Raw genomic sequence first — 13,521 nt, forward strand, 5'->3', positions numbered from 1 at the left:
AAAACTGCTTTTTGACTTTGGATAAAAAAAGGAAATGGAAAGGACAAATGAGTTTATATGGCTATGGCTCTCCAAAAAAGAGTCAGGAGGTCATCAGAGGAGTAACGCTTATGCATGCCTCAACAGGGTACCAGAGACAGCCAAAGTAGATAGAAACCCAGGTACTGGTTCTCCTGAGGGCAACAGAGACCCACAGGTTCTATGATCATGGCAGATGACTCTGGAGTTCAGTGCCATGTCAGTTGGCCCTACTTTGGAGCTTGTGTTCCTGAGTATGATGGAGTTGGACTCAGATGTGACCTGTCTACACATGCCTCTTCTGTTACTTTTACTGGACCTGTGGTTGGCATTGGGGTTGGTGTATACTCAGGAGACCTGACTCTCTGGACTATCCATGTGACAACCAGGCCCTGAGCTTCAGCAGACTTACAACTCCTACCCTCTGGTTTATTGGACTTACCCTGGTCAGCTAACAGGGAGGTGAAGAAGTTCGACCACCACACCAGGGAGCCAAGAGTGCCTACAACTGCAAGCAGAAGAATTGCTTCCATCATCCATGTGGAATCTAAGCCCCCTCTTGATGTAGAGGGGGACTGGACGTAACCATCCCAGGATCCACAGGATGGAGAAATAGAGTATGGACTAGAGTGAACTTACTGGTGTTCTGCTGTGTAAATATTGTGATTAATAATGGAAGAAATTGTAGCACTGATGTGGAGAAAGTGGCCACGGTAGCTGCTGAGGGCAGGGAGAGGGAAGAAGAGATGTGATGTGGGGGCATTTGCAGGATTTGGAGTTGTCCTGGGTGGTGCTGCAGGGACAGATGCTGGACATTGTGTGTCCTGCCATGGCCCACTGGGTGGACTGGAGGAGAGTGCAGACTATAATGTAGACCACTGTCCATGTGGTGCAGCAGTGCTCCAAAATGTATTCACCAGGTGCAGTGAATGTGCCACAATGATGGAAGAAATTGTTGATGTGGGAGGAGTGGGGTGGGGGCGTGGGGGGCATATTGGGACCTCATATTTTTTTAATGTAACATTTAAAAGAAAATAAAGAGGGAAAAAAAAACAAAAAATTATATATTAAAAAGAGTTGGGAAAATCTAATGAGTAATAATATATTGCAATTATATTTACGTGTATGTTAATGCCTAGTCTATAAGTGAATGGGGAAATGGAGTTTAAAAAATGGCTACAATTGTTCAGGCTCAAGCTTATTTCAAAATGGAAAGTTGGCCCATGCTTCCTCCTCTGATTTCATTTTCACACCAAAGATTCCAAAATTCCATTCATTTATTTATCCAGCACCCACTATTTGTGAAGTGCATGATAAGAACGATGGGAGCTTCAAATATTAATAAGAGCTAAATTAATACCTGTCGTCAAGCAGTCACAACCAAAAAGAATATATAAGTAGAAAATGTATATAATATCAATAGTCTCCCAGGGGAAAATCTGTAGAAGCCTCATTAAATGTATGTTTTTAAATTGACATTGCTACTTGGTAGGGTGCTTGTGGTCCGACATGTCCCTGGGATCGTTTTTGGAAGGGAGGAATCCTTGGTCTCCATCGTTACCACTTTTCTTTCTCCTTCTCTTTTCCTATAGTATAAGCTCAGAGGGAACAGGAATTGGGTCAGAGTTGTTTTCTTTGCAGTTTGCCTAACCTAGCACTCTAAGTAAACTGCCAGCTTTTCGCTGATTAGGATAATAATCACCAGAAACGCTTCTCTGCACCAGCAGGTGAATTTCCCACAGCGCCGCTCTCAGCTTCCCAGGTCTCCACACCTCCAGAGGTTGCGCACTGCTCTTCTGACTCTGCGCTTGGCTTGTCTTTGCTTTCCAGGCCTTTTACAACTATCACGTCCTGGAATTACTTCAGATGCTGGTGACAGGAGGGACAAGTTCTCAGCTGGAACAACATTTGGATAAGAATAAGGACTGTGGCCTGGCCAACAACAACTCTACACACTTGCAAGGAAGGATGCGGTGTAAGCTGGGGCTTCTCTCCTTAAACCAAACCATATTATCAGACATTCAAGTGAGTTTCCCACTTCCTTACCTCTCTGAGTTTCTGAAAATGGCTCAGGCTCTTTGGCTAGATGGCTAATAGTACAGAAATGATAATAATAGCAACAAAATTAATAACATCTTACATTCATAGAGTATTCTACAGTGTGTTTTTATAGCAGTTATATTAACTCTTTACAACAGCCCCAGGAAATGGATAAGGTAGTTATTACCTCTATCTTATAGTTAATAAAATCTGAGTCTATAGGAAGCATCAGAGAGGCCTAAAGAATTTGTACATTGACGGGGTTTTAATAATAATTGTACCAGCTAATGTTACTAGTACTTGCCTTGTGCATGTTGTGCTTTGGGCCTTTTTTCCCCTACGTAATCCGTCCAGTGACTTAAATGGTAGGAACCATTATTAATTCTTTTTAACAGATCAAGGGCAAAGTCCCAGAGAAGCAAAGTCTACCGAGGCCCCAAAGTCTACCAAGGGCAAAGCCGAGTTCCATCTAAGGCAATCTGGCCCAGGGTCTGTCTGTCTCTCTTCACCTGAACCTCCAAAGGAATCTGATCAGGCCAGCTGAAATTAAGTAAAAGGATGCTGTGTTTCAGTCTAAGAATCTAACCTGGGCTAGTCAGCAGAAACTGGGTTTTCTTAGCCCAGAAGCTGGTGAACAGTAGAATACAGCAGGGAGAAGATAACAATTCTACAACATTCCACTGGGACCTCTGGGCATTTGAAGATCAGAGTAGAAGCCCGTCTAGTCATCAGTGGGGTGCAGTATGGTTTGGTTTTGAATGACATGGCAGCTAGCTCTCTGGTTGTAGTGTTTAGCGGCAGGCCTTTATAAGGAAATATCTTTTGCTGGTTCAGAGGACATCAGCAGAATGCCTCTGCACCTGATGTGTCTCTAACATGTGCTGCCCAAAGGGCAAAACCTATGTTCTGTGCACTTGAATTCCAGGTGCAAACAACACTCCCAAAGCGTCCTCATTCTGGCCCAATTCTTTGCAGTTCTATGGCCTTGGGTTCCTCAACTAAGGTTGACTTGCAGGTGATTAGAAGCCGAGGAAACCTGTGCTTGTGACTCCCTGTTGGTTTTGGACTTGTTTCTCCTTCCTCTCTCCACTTATGGCTTGTCCTCACTTTGTTCTCTACCCTGAGAAACCACAGAACTGAAAAGACTGTCCTCTTTTGATTTCACTGAACCCATTTGCTGCTTCTTGTGAACCTGTTGCCTATCAGCAACGACCTCGTTGGCTACAGAGCCTGAAAGCAAGGGTGAGATGACTCTACGGAGATCACTTTACATCTCAACTCACTAAACACCTTGAAAAGTTAACTTTCCAACCCATTGCTAGTTGTAAATTCTTAGCGGTGACAAAACATTAAGTAGTAATAAGAACAGCAACTTGCATGCCACACCTACCAGACGTTCTTAAACGGACCAGAATGGTATTTAAAAATCACTGGATTAGACTCATAACTAATCATAAGCCTAATTACCAAGCCACTTGATGCTATCACATGACAATATTAGGAAATAGCTTTCAGATCTTCCAAACCCCAACTAAAAAGAAAAACAAATGACACTCCAATTGTACTTGTTTTACTTGATTTGGGTGCGTACCTGCTATATATATTTTTCTCTTCTCTCCCCAGCCAAGAGACTACTTTGGGCAAGTGTTCTGTGGCTCATTAGATAATTTCGGAATCCTGTGCGTTGGTTTATACCGCTTGATAGATGAAGAGGAGCACAACCCCCAGCATAAGAGGGGAGTATGCTAGTTTGGAAAGGGCTATCCACCCATCCAAACATAAGAACCAAAGCTGCTTTTATTCTCTGTGTAAGAGAAATTCAGGATCTGGATCCACATTTGCAAAAAGGAATACAGGGGAAGGAGATAATTGCATAGAAATGAAAAATGGGTATAAATATCATGAAACCTGATATTAAAGTCCATTTAATATTGGCCATGCAAGCAGAGTGCAGGCTCTGTTTCCAATGAAAAATGAACTGTAGACCCATATTTTAAATCAGTATTTTGTAGTTTGCCTCTTATTCATATCTGTGCAACTCTCAATAGCTGGCAGCCACTGTCCTCATTGGAGAGATGCATTTTTTTATTTGCTGGACTTGTTGGGTAAATATTTATCGAGTGGGTACTTCCAAGCCACTATGTTTTGTACATCAAAATCAGGGAAGTGATATGTTCAGATTTCAATTTAAAGATCATTCTGGCAACAGAGAGGAAGGTAGAGGAAATATGTGTGGCAAGCAGGAGGAGAAGAGAGAGGGTGCAGTTGATAGACAACCCAGCAATATATATTCCCATAGTGGGAATGAACAGAGTTCAGTAAAGAAGGAAGAATTAAAAATAATTGAGTGGAAAAGATTGAGGGAAACTGTTTCAGGAGAAAGGGCAAGAAAGCCAAACTACTGAAAGTCAAGTGGTCTTCAATAGAAGGAAAGACATTTTTTTCCACACATAAGAGGAAAGAAGGCAAAGAATAAATGCAAAGCCACATTCACTGATAGTTGGGGGCTGTGGTTAGAAATTTTTAGTTAACCATTGAATTTCTCAGAAAGTACAGGCATAGCCATTGCTGAGAGAGAAGATAGAAGAAGTCTTATAGGGAGGTGAGGAAGAGAAAAGAGTTTAGAATAACTGCTGAAAGGAACAGAAGAGGAGGTTCTTCATGAGTTTGTAGACGTTGTAGTAGACTGCAAAGGGAAGGGACCAAATATTGTAAGTCCCGGTGACATTAAAAAGTCAATGTCTTCAGAGTGAGGGGATGAGGGAGAAAGAATGACGGGAAGTCATGGCTAGAAAGTGAGCTGTTGAAGCTTAAGATTTTGGAGGTGGCCCACTGTCAGGAAATGACAACATCCAGGACATGAGCATGGGAGTAGTCAAGAGACAACGGCCAGTGGGTAGTGGAGGTCAAAGAACTGCGTCTGGATGCTGGAGTTAGAAACCACGTGAATGCTGCAGGCACCTAAGATGATGGTGGCACTGGTGTTTGAAAGAAAACATGTGCTATGCGAAAAAGGCCTAAATCACCACGGAGGTCTAAATCTCCATCAAATGATACCAAGAAAGCCAGACAGAGGGCGGTAAGACTATGGAGATATACAGATGCCCAGGGAATGTGGCATCCTGAACGGTAAGGTAGCAAGTGAAAAGAGATTTATGTTTAAAGGGTGCAGGTGGTCGTAGTATGTCTTGTTTAAAAGAAGAGGGGTTGCAGAGGACTCAGTGGGAAAGCTAACATAAACGGGAAGATCATTCAGGGCAGGAAGGTCAACGATGCATCCAGGTGAGCGTTTTGGAAAGATAGAGTGATCATTTGGAGTAACAGTAATGAGACACCAGATGAAAGTCCTAAAAGCTTGTCCTACCTCAAAGTTCTGATGCAAACACTGGTGTCTTAATTAATTTAACTCACATGCATTGGGGATTTCTTATGTACCCGACATTATGGCCAGGCACCTGTTTCCTTCCAAAATCTTTCCATGAGGTCCAGGCTCTGGATCTTCTTTAAAAGTCATTGAGGGAGCAAGGGCAGCTCAGTGGTTTAAGCACCTGCTTCCCATGCACAAGGTCCCAGCCAGGTTCAATCTCAGGTACCTCCCACCATTCAAAAAAAAAACGAAACAAACCTCATTAATATACAGTATTTGCTTATCTTTCAAAGTTTAAAATACAATTTTGATTAAAAGTAAAAGTTACTCCTTTGGTCAGGCTGGATTCTGTGTGAAAGGAGGTGGCATAATCATTAGACTAGGCCTAAGCCAGGGTGGGGAGGATTGTAATCTTACGGTTTTCACAAAGCTTGGCTAAGGGCTCAGCATTTTGCCAATTAAATTCCTCTTCATGATGACTCTTAAAAGCAAAGAAACCCAGAGTCAGAAAAACCATTAATGCTCAATTAGTCCAAACCACAGCCCGACCCCTCGCCCATTAAAAAAACGAGTCCAAGGCCCAGAAACAGGAGAGAACTTGCTGAAGCTGAGAAATGGTTGGAATTAGAGGTAAGGGTGGAAGCTAATTCCCTAAATCCAACGCTAGAAACTTTTCTCTTGTACCACGCCATTTGATAAGCTCTATCAATAGGAAATACAGAGATATTTACTACCAATCAGGAGCCAACAAGGCAAATCGAAACAAAAATATTTCTTCCTTGACCAGTAAAATAACTTCCTTATTTTTACTCTTGTCTACATCCACGCTGTCCCTTCTGTGGAGACTCAGAATTCATCTTTGGCTTCTCTTACAGGTTTGTGATTACCCGACCAGCCAATGATTTCAAACTGCTGCCCTCAGATCTTGTGTTTTGTGCCATTCCTTACAGCACTTCTTTTTGTAAAAAGGATGTGGCTATATCTCAAAATCTATATGACACTGTCAATCCAGAGACACCAAGTCAAGAAAAATCTTCAGGCTTAGATTATCCCAAAATTAACATAATTACCAAGAATATGTCACCATCACCTTCAAGAGAACTGTCTACAGAGTTAAGATCTAGCTGGTTTTCATTATCTAAGCAAACATCTTTGAATCACACTGGTAGGCTATCAGTCCAGATATATCCAGATGACAGCAGGAAAGAAAATGCAAAGGCAAGCGTGGAGGAAATCATACACAAGGATGACTTTGCATCTCCAAATCCAAACTAGCTCTGTCAATATTCTACCTAAGCTCCTAGATTACTATTTACAAGACATCCTCAGAGATGGTGACTTTGAACAAGGAAAATAAAAATGGAAGCATGCCATTTTGTGCCCACTCCTTAGTGGTTAATCAGCAAACCCTCACTGTTTGGGAACAGACAAAACCTAATTTAATCCCACTGGATCTGGCAACATAAATAAAGAAATATATGATAAATGTCTCTTCAAAGGAAATTCATTGGTCTGTTTCCATTGAGCAGAGAATATGTTACTCTGAGCTGTTCGCAGTCCACCAGGTCAGGGATTATAAGTAATCAAGATCAAAATGAGAAGGGCTTGGAGACGAGAGACAAATGAAGAATCAAGAATCTAACATACTCCATCCTGGAGCAGGCACATAGTAAACTAGTATATATTACCCTCTCTCTTTTTTCCTCTTGTCTTTCCTTTTTTCAACTCTTTTGTAGGAGGTGAGAAATACTAGATGAAAGATGCTGGTTTGAATTGGAAAATGTGTGCGTGTGTGTGTTTCTGTGTAATTAGGACCTAAAATATTCCTGGCACATACATGGGTTTTGTTGTTGTTGTTTTTACAATACACTTTTTTTTAAAAGATACTTAGATTTCATAAATGTTACATTAAAAATATGAGAGATTTCCATATGCCCTGCTCCCTACCCCTTGCACATTTCCCCACATTAGCAACATTCTTCATTAGTGTGGTACATTTATTACAATTGATGAACACATTTTGAAGCTTTCTTTTTTTTTTGCTATATTGGGGGCCAGGAATTGAACCCAGAACCTCCTATGTGGGAAGCCAGAGCTCAACCACTGAGCCACATCAGCTCCCCTGGGTTGGTTTTTTTGTTTGCTTTGCTTGTTGTTTGTTTTTGTTTTTTCAGAAGGCACCAGGAACCAAACCTGGGACCGCCCATGTGGGAAGCAGGCGCTCAATTGCTTGAGCCACATCTGCTCCTCCATAGTAGGTTTTCAATAAGAATGAATATTAGAGTATTCTGAGATAGGATGCCTGGGTAGTGACTGAAATATAGAAATATATAGATTTAAATATAGAGTCTTCGAAATTCCCTAATTCAGGAATAGAGACATGGTTTAAGAGGTATGAAACATTTTCCTACGCTCCATGTTCCAAAATAAACCAATCTACTGATACATAAACTGCATCTTAAATTAAGGGACGTTACTTAGGAGTTCATCTGTTAACATGGTTAACAGAAGCTCAGCACTTCCAGGGAATATTAACTCTCAACTGGTGGTCTTATTGCAATGAGGTCTTTAAGCAGAGGCTTTCTTGTGTTGTAGATGTAACATGGGTAGAAAAAAAGAGAAAAGAAAATAATATACTGTTTCTCCTAAATTGTTTCACAAAAATTTATAATGTACTTGATATTTTTAACATTTTTACTGATTTCATATTATTATCTCCATTTTACAAAGGGAGAAACTCATAGGGTTGCCAGATAAAGCAGAGGATACCCAGTTAAATTTGAATTTCAGATGAACAACAAATAAATTTTTAGTGTGTCTCAAATAATGCACATAGCTAGTAAGTGATTATCAACATTCAAATTTTAGTTATTTCACTTCAGCACTCATAGACATTATACTTCCAAATACCCAAATAAAAGAAAGGAAACAAAACTAAGTAAAACAAAAACATCCACAGGAAATCAAACATTGTATTAGTCAATCTTTGGTTGTAGTGAATCAAGTAATTGAGCTGATTCACTATATATATATAAAGATATAAAGATATATATATAAAAGACCAAGGAAATATATATATATATATATATGTGTGTGTATGTGTGTGTATATTCTTTTAAAATTTCCATCTAGTCCAGGTCTTTATCCTTCTCTCTGTTTACAGACTTGACTTTCTGTTTTTCAAATGATATTATATTTCTTCCTGAAATTTCAAATTTATAGGTAGAGTTACAGGCACACCAGATATTTAACTGACTGTCTCTGAACCACAGATCCTAATTTTTAGAAGAAAATATGTGATGAGCCTAACTTTGGCCATCCCATTCCAGCTATTAATGGCTGAATATCAGAGTGCCTCTGAATGGAGGCACTGGCCTCAGAGAAGGCAGGGCACACAACCAGAAGTCTAACAGCAAGAAAGACCAACAATCATCACTATTTAGTATCATTCCCTCTTTCTCATTTCCTGCAGACATAGTAGAAACAAAGAAAATATTCCTGAAGAAGAAAGTATGGGTTAACCCTATAGATATTAAAAATCCATTGCTTTACACATACCAATATGCTTGGCATCTCAACCTTAATTCTCTAGTGTAAAAACTTATGCCATGGATAATCTCGTTTCCAAAAGACGAAAGCAATCTAAATGAGAAATATTCTATTTGCAAATATTTTAGAATTCAGAGGAATGCATACCAGAAATTTGGCTAAAGAAATAGTGAAGTATATACAACTATAGCCAATGCCTGTCCATTCATGTTACCAGTCTTGATAAATAAAATTGAAAGTGTATCCCCAAACTCATATGTAAAGGGATTTCATAATTCTAAGAGGATCTTTCACCTAGAGATAACAGCATTTTACTGTGAGTCCTAACACCAGATCTTTGGCAACATAATGGATGGTTAATTCATAGTGGTTGTTAATGCTTATTGACAGATCAAGGGTATGAAGAACACTTGAAAACATGCAAGGAACAGAAGAGGTCCCAAACAATTTGTGGGCCAGTAGTTTTTAAGACTCTTTGAGTCTTTGACTCTTTTGAAAATTGGATGAAAGCTATAGACTCCCTCTCCAGAAAAAAAAAAGTATTTTGTGTATACTTCACAAAATTCATTACATTAGTAGGGGAGAGGTCATGGAGCACCCTATAATCTATCTATGGACTCCCCAAATCCCTGATTGGCCTTTTGTAACCAGCAGAGTGGTCACTAGAAATAACATAGGGCAAGCATACTGGGAGACTTGAATATGAGGTTTCATGAAATATTTGTGATCCTGATCAAGTTCTTAAATCTTTCTCAAGTCATTTTACTGTTTGTAAAGGGCAAAAATTGGCCTAGAAGATTTTGCACAATTACTTCCAGCTTCATCAACACATATTTATTCACTACTTACTATATATTAGGCACTGTGCTAGATGCTGAGGATAGGACAGTGACCAAGACAGTGGCCAAGAGTTCCTGACTCTATGGAATATACATTCAAGTTGACAAAGCCAAAAATAAATGAATAGATAAATAAGCGAGATAATTATAAATTTTGCCAAATACTGTGAAGGAAACAAATGCAGAGATATGATAGAGGATAATGGCAGTGTGGTGATTAGGGACATGGATCCTGTGGAAAGATAAGAAAGGGAACTTAGCATAATCAAGAATTAGAAAGGAAGCCAAGAGAGTAGAGCATAGTAAATAAAGAATTATATGAGAAGAGGTTGGAAAGGTAGGCAGGACCTGACTGAGAAAGGCCTTTTAGACCATGGAAACAGATTACATTATACTCTAAGAACAATGAGAAGCTTTTTAACAAGATTAAGTAATGGAGTGATGTGATATAATTTATCTGTGATGTAGTCACTCTGGTGCTTATTGTTTCAGCAGTATGGATGAGTTCAAATGGATCCTCTTCATTTCAAAAACACTCAGAAATACAAGGTAAACCATAACAACAAAAATAAAGTATAGCAATTCTTGAAAGAATGGAAATGCCCAAACAGAAGCAATAGTGCCTGGGGGAGATAGAGGACCCATGTATGGTACCATTTAGTCAGTGGCTGAGTATAATGCCAAGTGGAGCTAGGAGCTACAGGTGAGAACTGAGAAGCAATAAAACCATGATCTAGGAAGAACCAGCCTAGCTGTAGAAGAGGAAATAGACCCTTCCTATTTGCCCAAGGAAGGTAGAAAAAGATTAATCTTTGCTAAAGAAGCTGCATAGTGAAAAATATCAATCGTGAGAAATTGAAATCCCAGATGAGCAAGTATAGCATTCACATTTACACTTCATGCATCTCAGGATTTTAAAACTGATAAAGTAATGGGAAAAAATCTGAATCCAGATCAGTAAGACAGTTAACTGGCAGGATATATGATCAATTATTTGCAGCAATCTTTTTTCACAATAAGAGCAAACAAGACTCAAATAGGGGAAAAAAAGTAAATTAAACATTTTTAAAGAATGGCCAGTGAGCCCACAATAATAAATGGAAACAGTATAAGGATATTATTTTCATAAGGGAGTGTCAGCAGACAAATCAAAGGTCATCGAGAGACATTTTCTGATAGAACTAATAAAAGATATATTTCAGTAAGAAGAGAATGAACCCAAAGAGATGGAGAAATATATAAGAAGCAATGATGATAAAACAATTGGAAGTTGAATAGAATAATAGTGATAATTTGAGAAGATTTGTAAACAAATTATAATTGACATTAGATATTAGTAATGGGAATATGAAAGAGGGATGGTTACATAAAACTATTCTAAGATTATAGTATTATTCAGGAGGATGGTAGAAATACTAATTAACTTTAACATTTCTTAAATCTATTATACATGTAAAAATTTTTGGAGAAAAAATTAAAATGTATGACTTCCAAATTATTTGAGGGAAACTCATCAGTAAAGGGAAACCAAAATGAAATTCAAGAGTGTTTAGTCAATCCATGAGAAACAAAGATTTATTTTACAAAAGCAATAAAAAGAATTATATATAAAACAAAATAAAATGGCAATTAATGCAAAATATGTATCACAATAAATGTAAATGGATCAATATTGTTAAGTAAAGAGTAATGGTTTTTGTAGAAAATTAACAAGTTTTATGCTATTTATACTAGACACACTAAAAATGTAATGACTTACAGAATTTAGAACTGAAGGAAATAAAGAGACTTACTAAGCAAATATGGACCAAAAGAAATCTGGTTTGGTACTATTAACATCAGATAAAGTAGACTTTAAAACAAAAATCATTACTAAGAAAAATAATCTCACTTTGTAATCAAAATACTAATCTTCCTTTTTTTAAACTTAAACAGTAAGTATATAGTATAAGTTCTGAACTTACAAAACAGATATGCATATCATCATACAGGGTTTCTATACATTACCCCACCAACAACACTTTGCACTGCTGTGAAATAATTGTTACAAACTCTGAAATAGCATTGTCAGAACATTACTACTAACTATAGTCAATATATTTTGGTATATTTTCCCCCAACCCACCTGATTATTAACATCCTGTATTAGTATGATATACTTGTTATAGTGTATGAGAGAATGTTCTCATATTCTGTTAAACACAGTCCATCTTCCACCACAGGATTCATTGTATGATACAGTCCCTTACTTTGTACAATCCATTCAAAATGTACACTTAGTGGTTTTATATTGATCACAGAGTTGTGCCGTCATTACCTCAGTCAATTTTAAAACATTTTCATTAGTCCTAAAGGAAAAATGCCATACCCTTTTATACCCCCTTATTGTTGTCCCTTAGAATTGATATATTCTTTGCCATTTCAGCAAAAATATTACAGTATTACTGTTAACTATAATCCACAAGTTATATTAGTTTTAATTCTCTCATATATCACCATATAGTTAACACTTTGTAAAGGAAGAACATTCTTATATATTAACTTCATTCATTAACAAAATCACTGTTTTACAGTCCCTACATTATTCTCTAGCTTCCTTTCAATTGAAATACTACATCCACAGACTATCTTTTTAGCCACACATTTATAAATCAGCAGTGTTAGTTATACTCATAGTAATGTCCTGCCATCAGCTCTATTCATTTACACATGTTTACAATGAAACTATTAAAAATTCTATATACATTAAGCATCAGCTCCCATTTTCAACCAACATTCAATTTCCTAGTAACCTATACTCTAGAGTTTACCTCTGAGTTTACTCATCATTTTAGTTCATATTAGTGATACTATACAATATTTGTCCTTTTGTGTCTGGTTTATTGCATTCAACATAATGTCTTTCAGGTTCATCCATGTTGTCATATGCACCCAATTTTGTTTCTTCTTACAGCTGAATAGTATTCTATTGTATGTATATACCACATTTTATTTACACACTCATTAGTTGATGGACGTGGATTGCTTCTATATTTTAGCAAATGTGAATAATGCTGCTGTGAACATTGGTGTGCAAATATCAGTTCCCATCCCTGCTCTCAGTTCTTCTGAATATATCCCTAGTAACAGGATTGCTGGATCATACGGCAGTTGTATATTTAGTTTCTTAAGGAACTGCCAAACTGCCTTACACAAAGGCTGTTCCATTCCACATTCCCACCAATAGTAAAGAAGTGTTCCTATTTCTCCACATCCTCTCCAACACTTACAATTTTTTTGTTTTTGTAGTAATGGCCATTCTATAAGGTGTGAAATGATGTCTCAGTGTAGTTTTGATCTGTATTTCCCTAATAGCTAATAATGTTAAACATTTTTTCATGTACATTTTGGCTGTTTGTATTTCCCCTTTGGAGAAATGTCCATTCAAGTCTTTGGCTGATTTTTTAATTGGGTCACTTGTCTTTTTATCATTGGGTTATATGATCTCTTTATATAACATGGATATCAAACCCTTACAGGCATAATACGAATCTTCACTAGCAAAAAGCTTAACAATTCTGAACTTTTATTCATTGCACAACATGGTCTTACCATATTGTAGCATTTTAATATTGTTTATGAATTCCAAAAAGAGATATGGGATTATGTTTTTAAACTGGTCCGTTCCTCAGGGCATATTAAATGGTATTAAAATCAGAGGTTTCAGGT

The 13,521-nt window shown here is 37.8% G+C and overlaps 1 protein-coding gene across 1 annotated transcript in view; it reads left to right on the top strand.

The window, feature by feature from the left end:
- Positions 1–6,895, top strand: part of KCNU1 (potassium calcium-activated channel subfamily U member 1) — a 163,617-nt gene extending 156,722 nt beyond the window's left edge. Inside the window, 3 exon segments of the mRNA XM_058289816.1 lie at positions 1,849–2,043; positions 3,682–3,806; positions 6,301–6,895. Coding sequence (XP_058145799.1) covers positions 1,849–2,043; positions 3,682–3,806; positions 6,301–6,700 — 720 coding nt within the window. The 3' untranslated portion in view covers positions 6,701–6,895.
- The last annotated feature ends 6,626 nt before the right edge of the window (positions 6,896–13,521 follow it).

Source organism: Dasypus novemcinctus, chromosome 29 (assembly GCF_030445035.2).
Source record: "Dasypus novemcinctus isolate mDasNov1 chromosome 29, mDasNov1.1.hap2, whole genome shotgun sequence".
Classification (NCBI taxonomy): domain Eukaryota; kingdom Metazoa; phylum Chordata; class Mammalia; order Cingulata; family Dasypodidae; genus Dasypus; species Dasypus novemcinctus.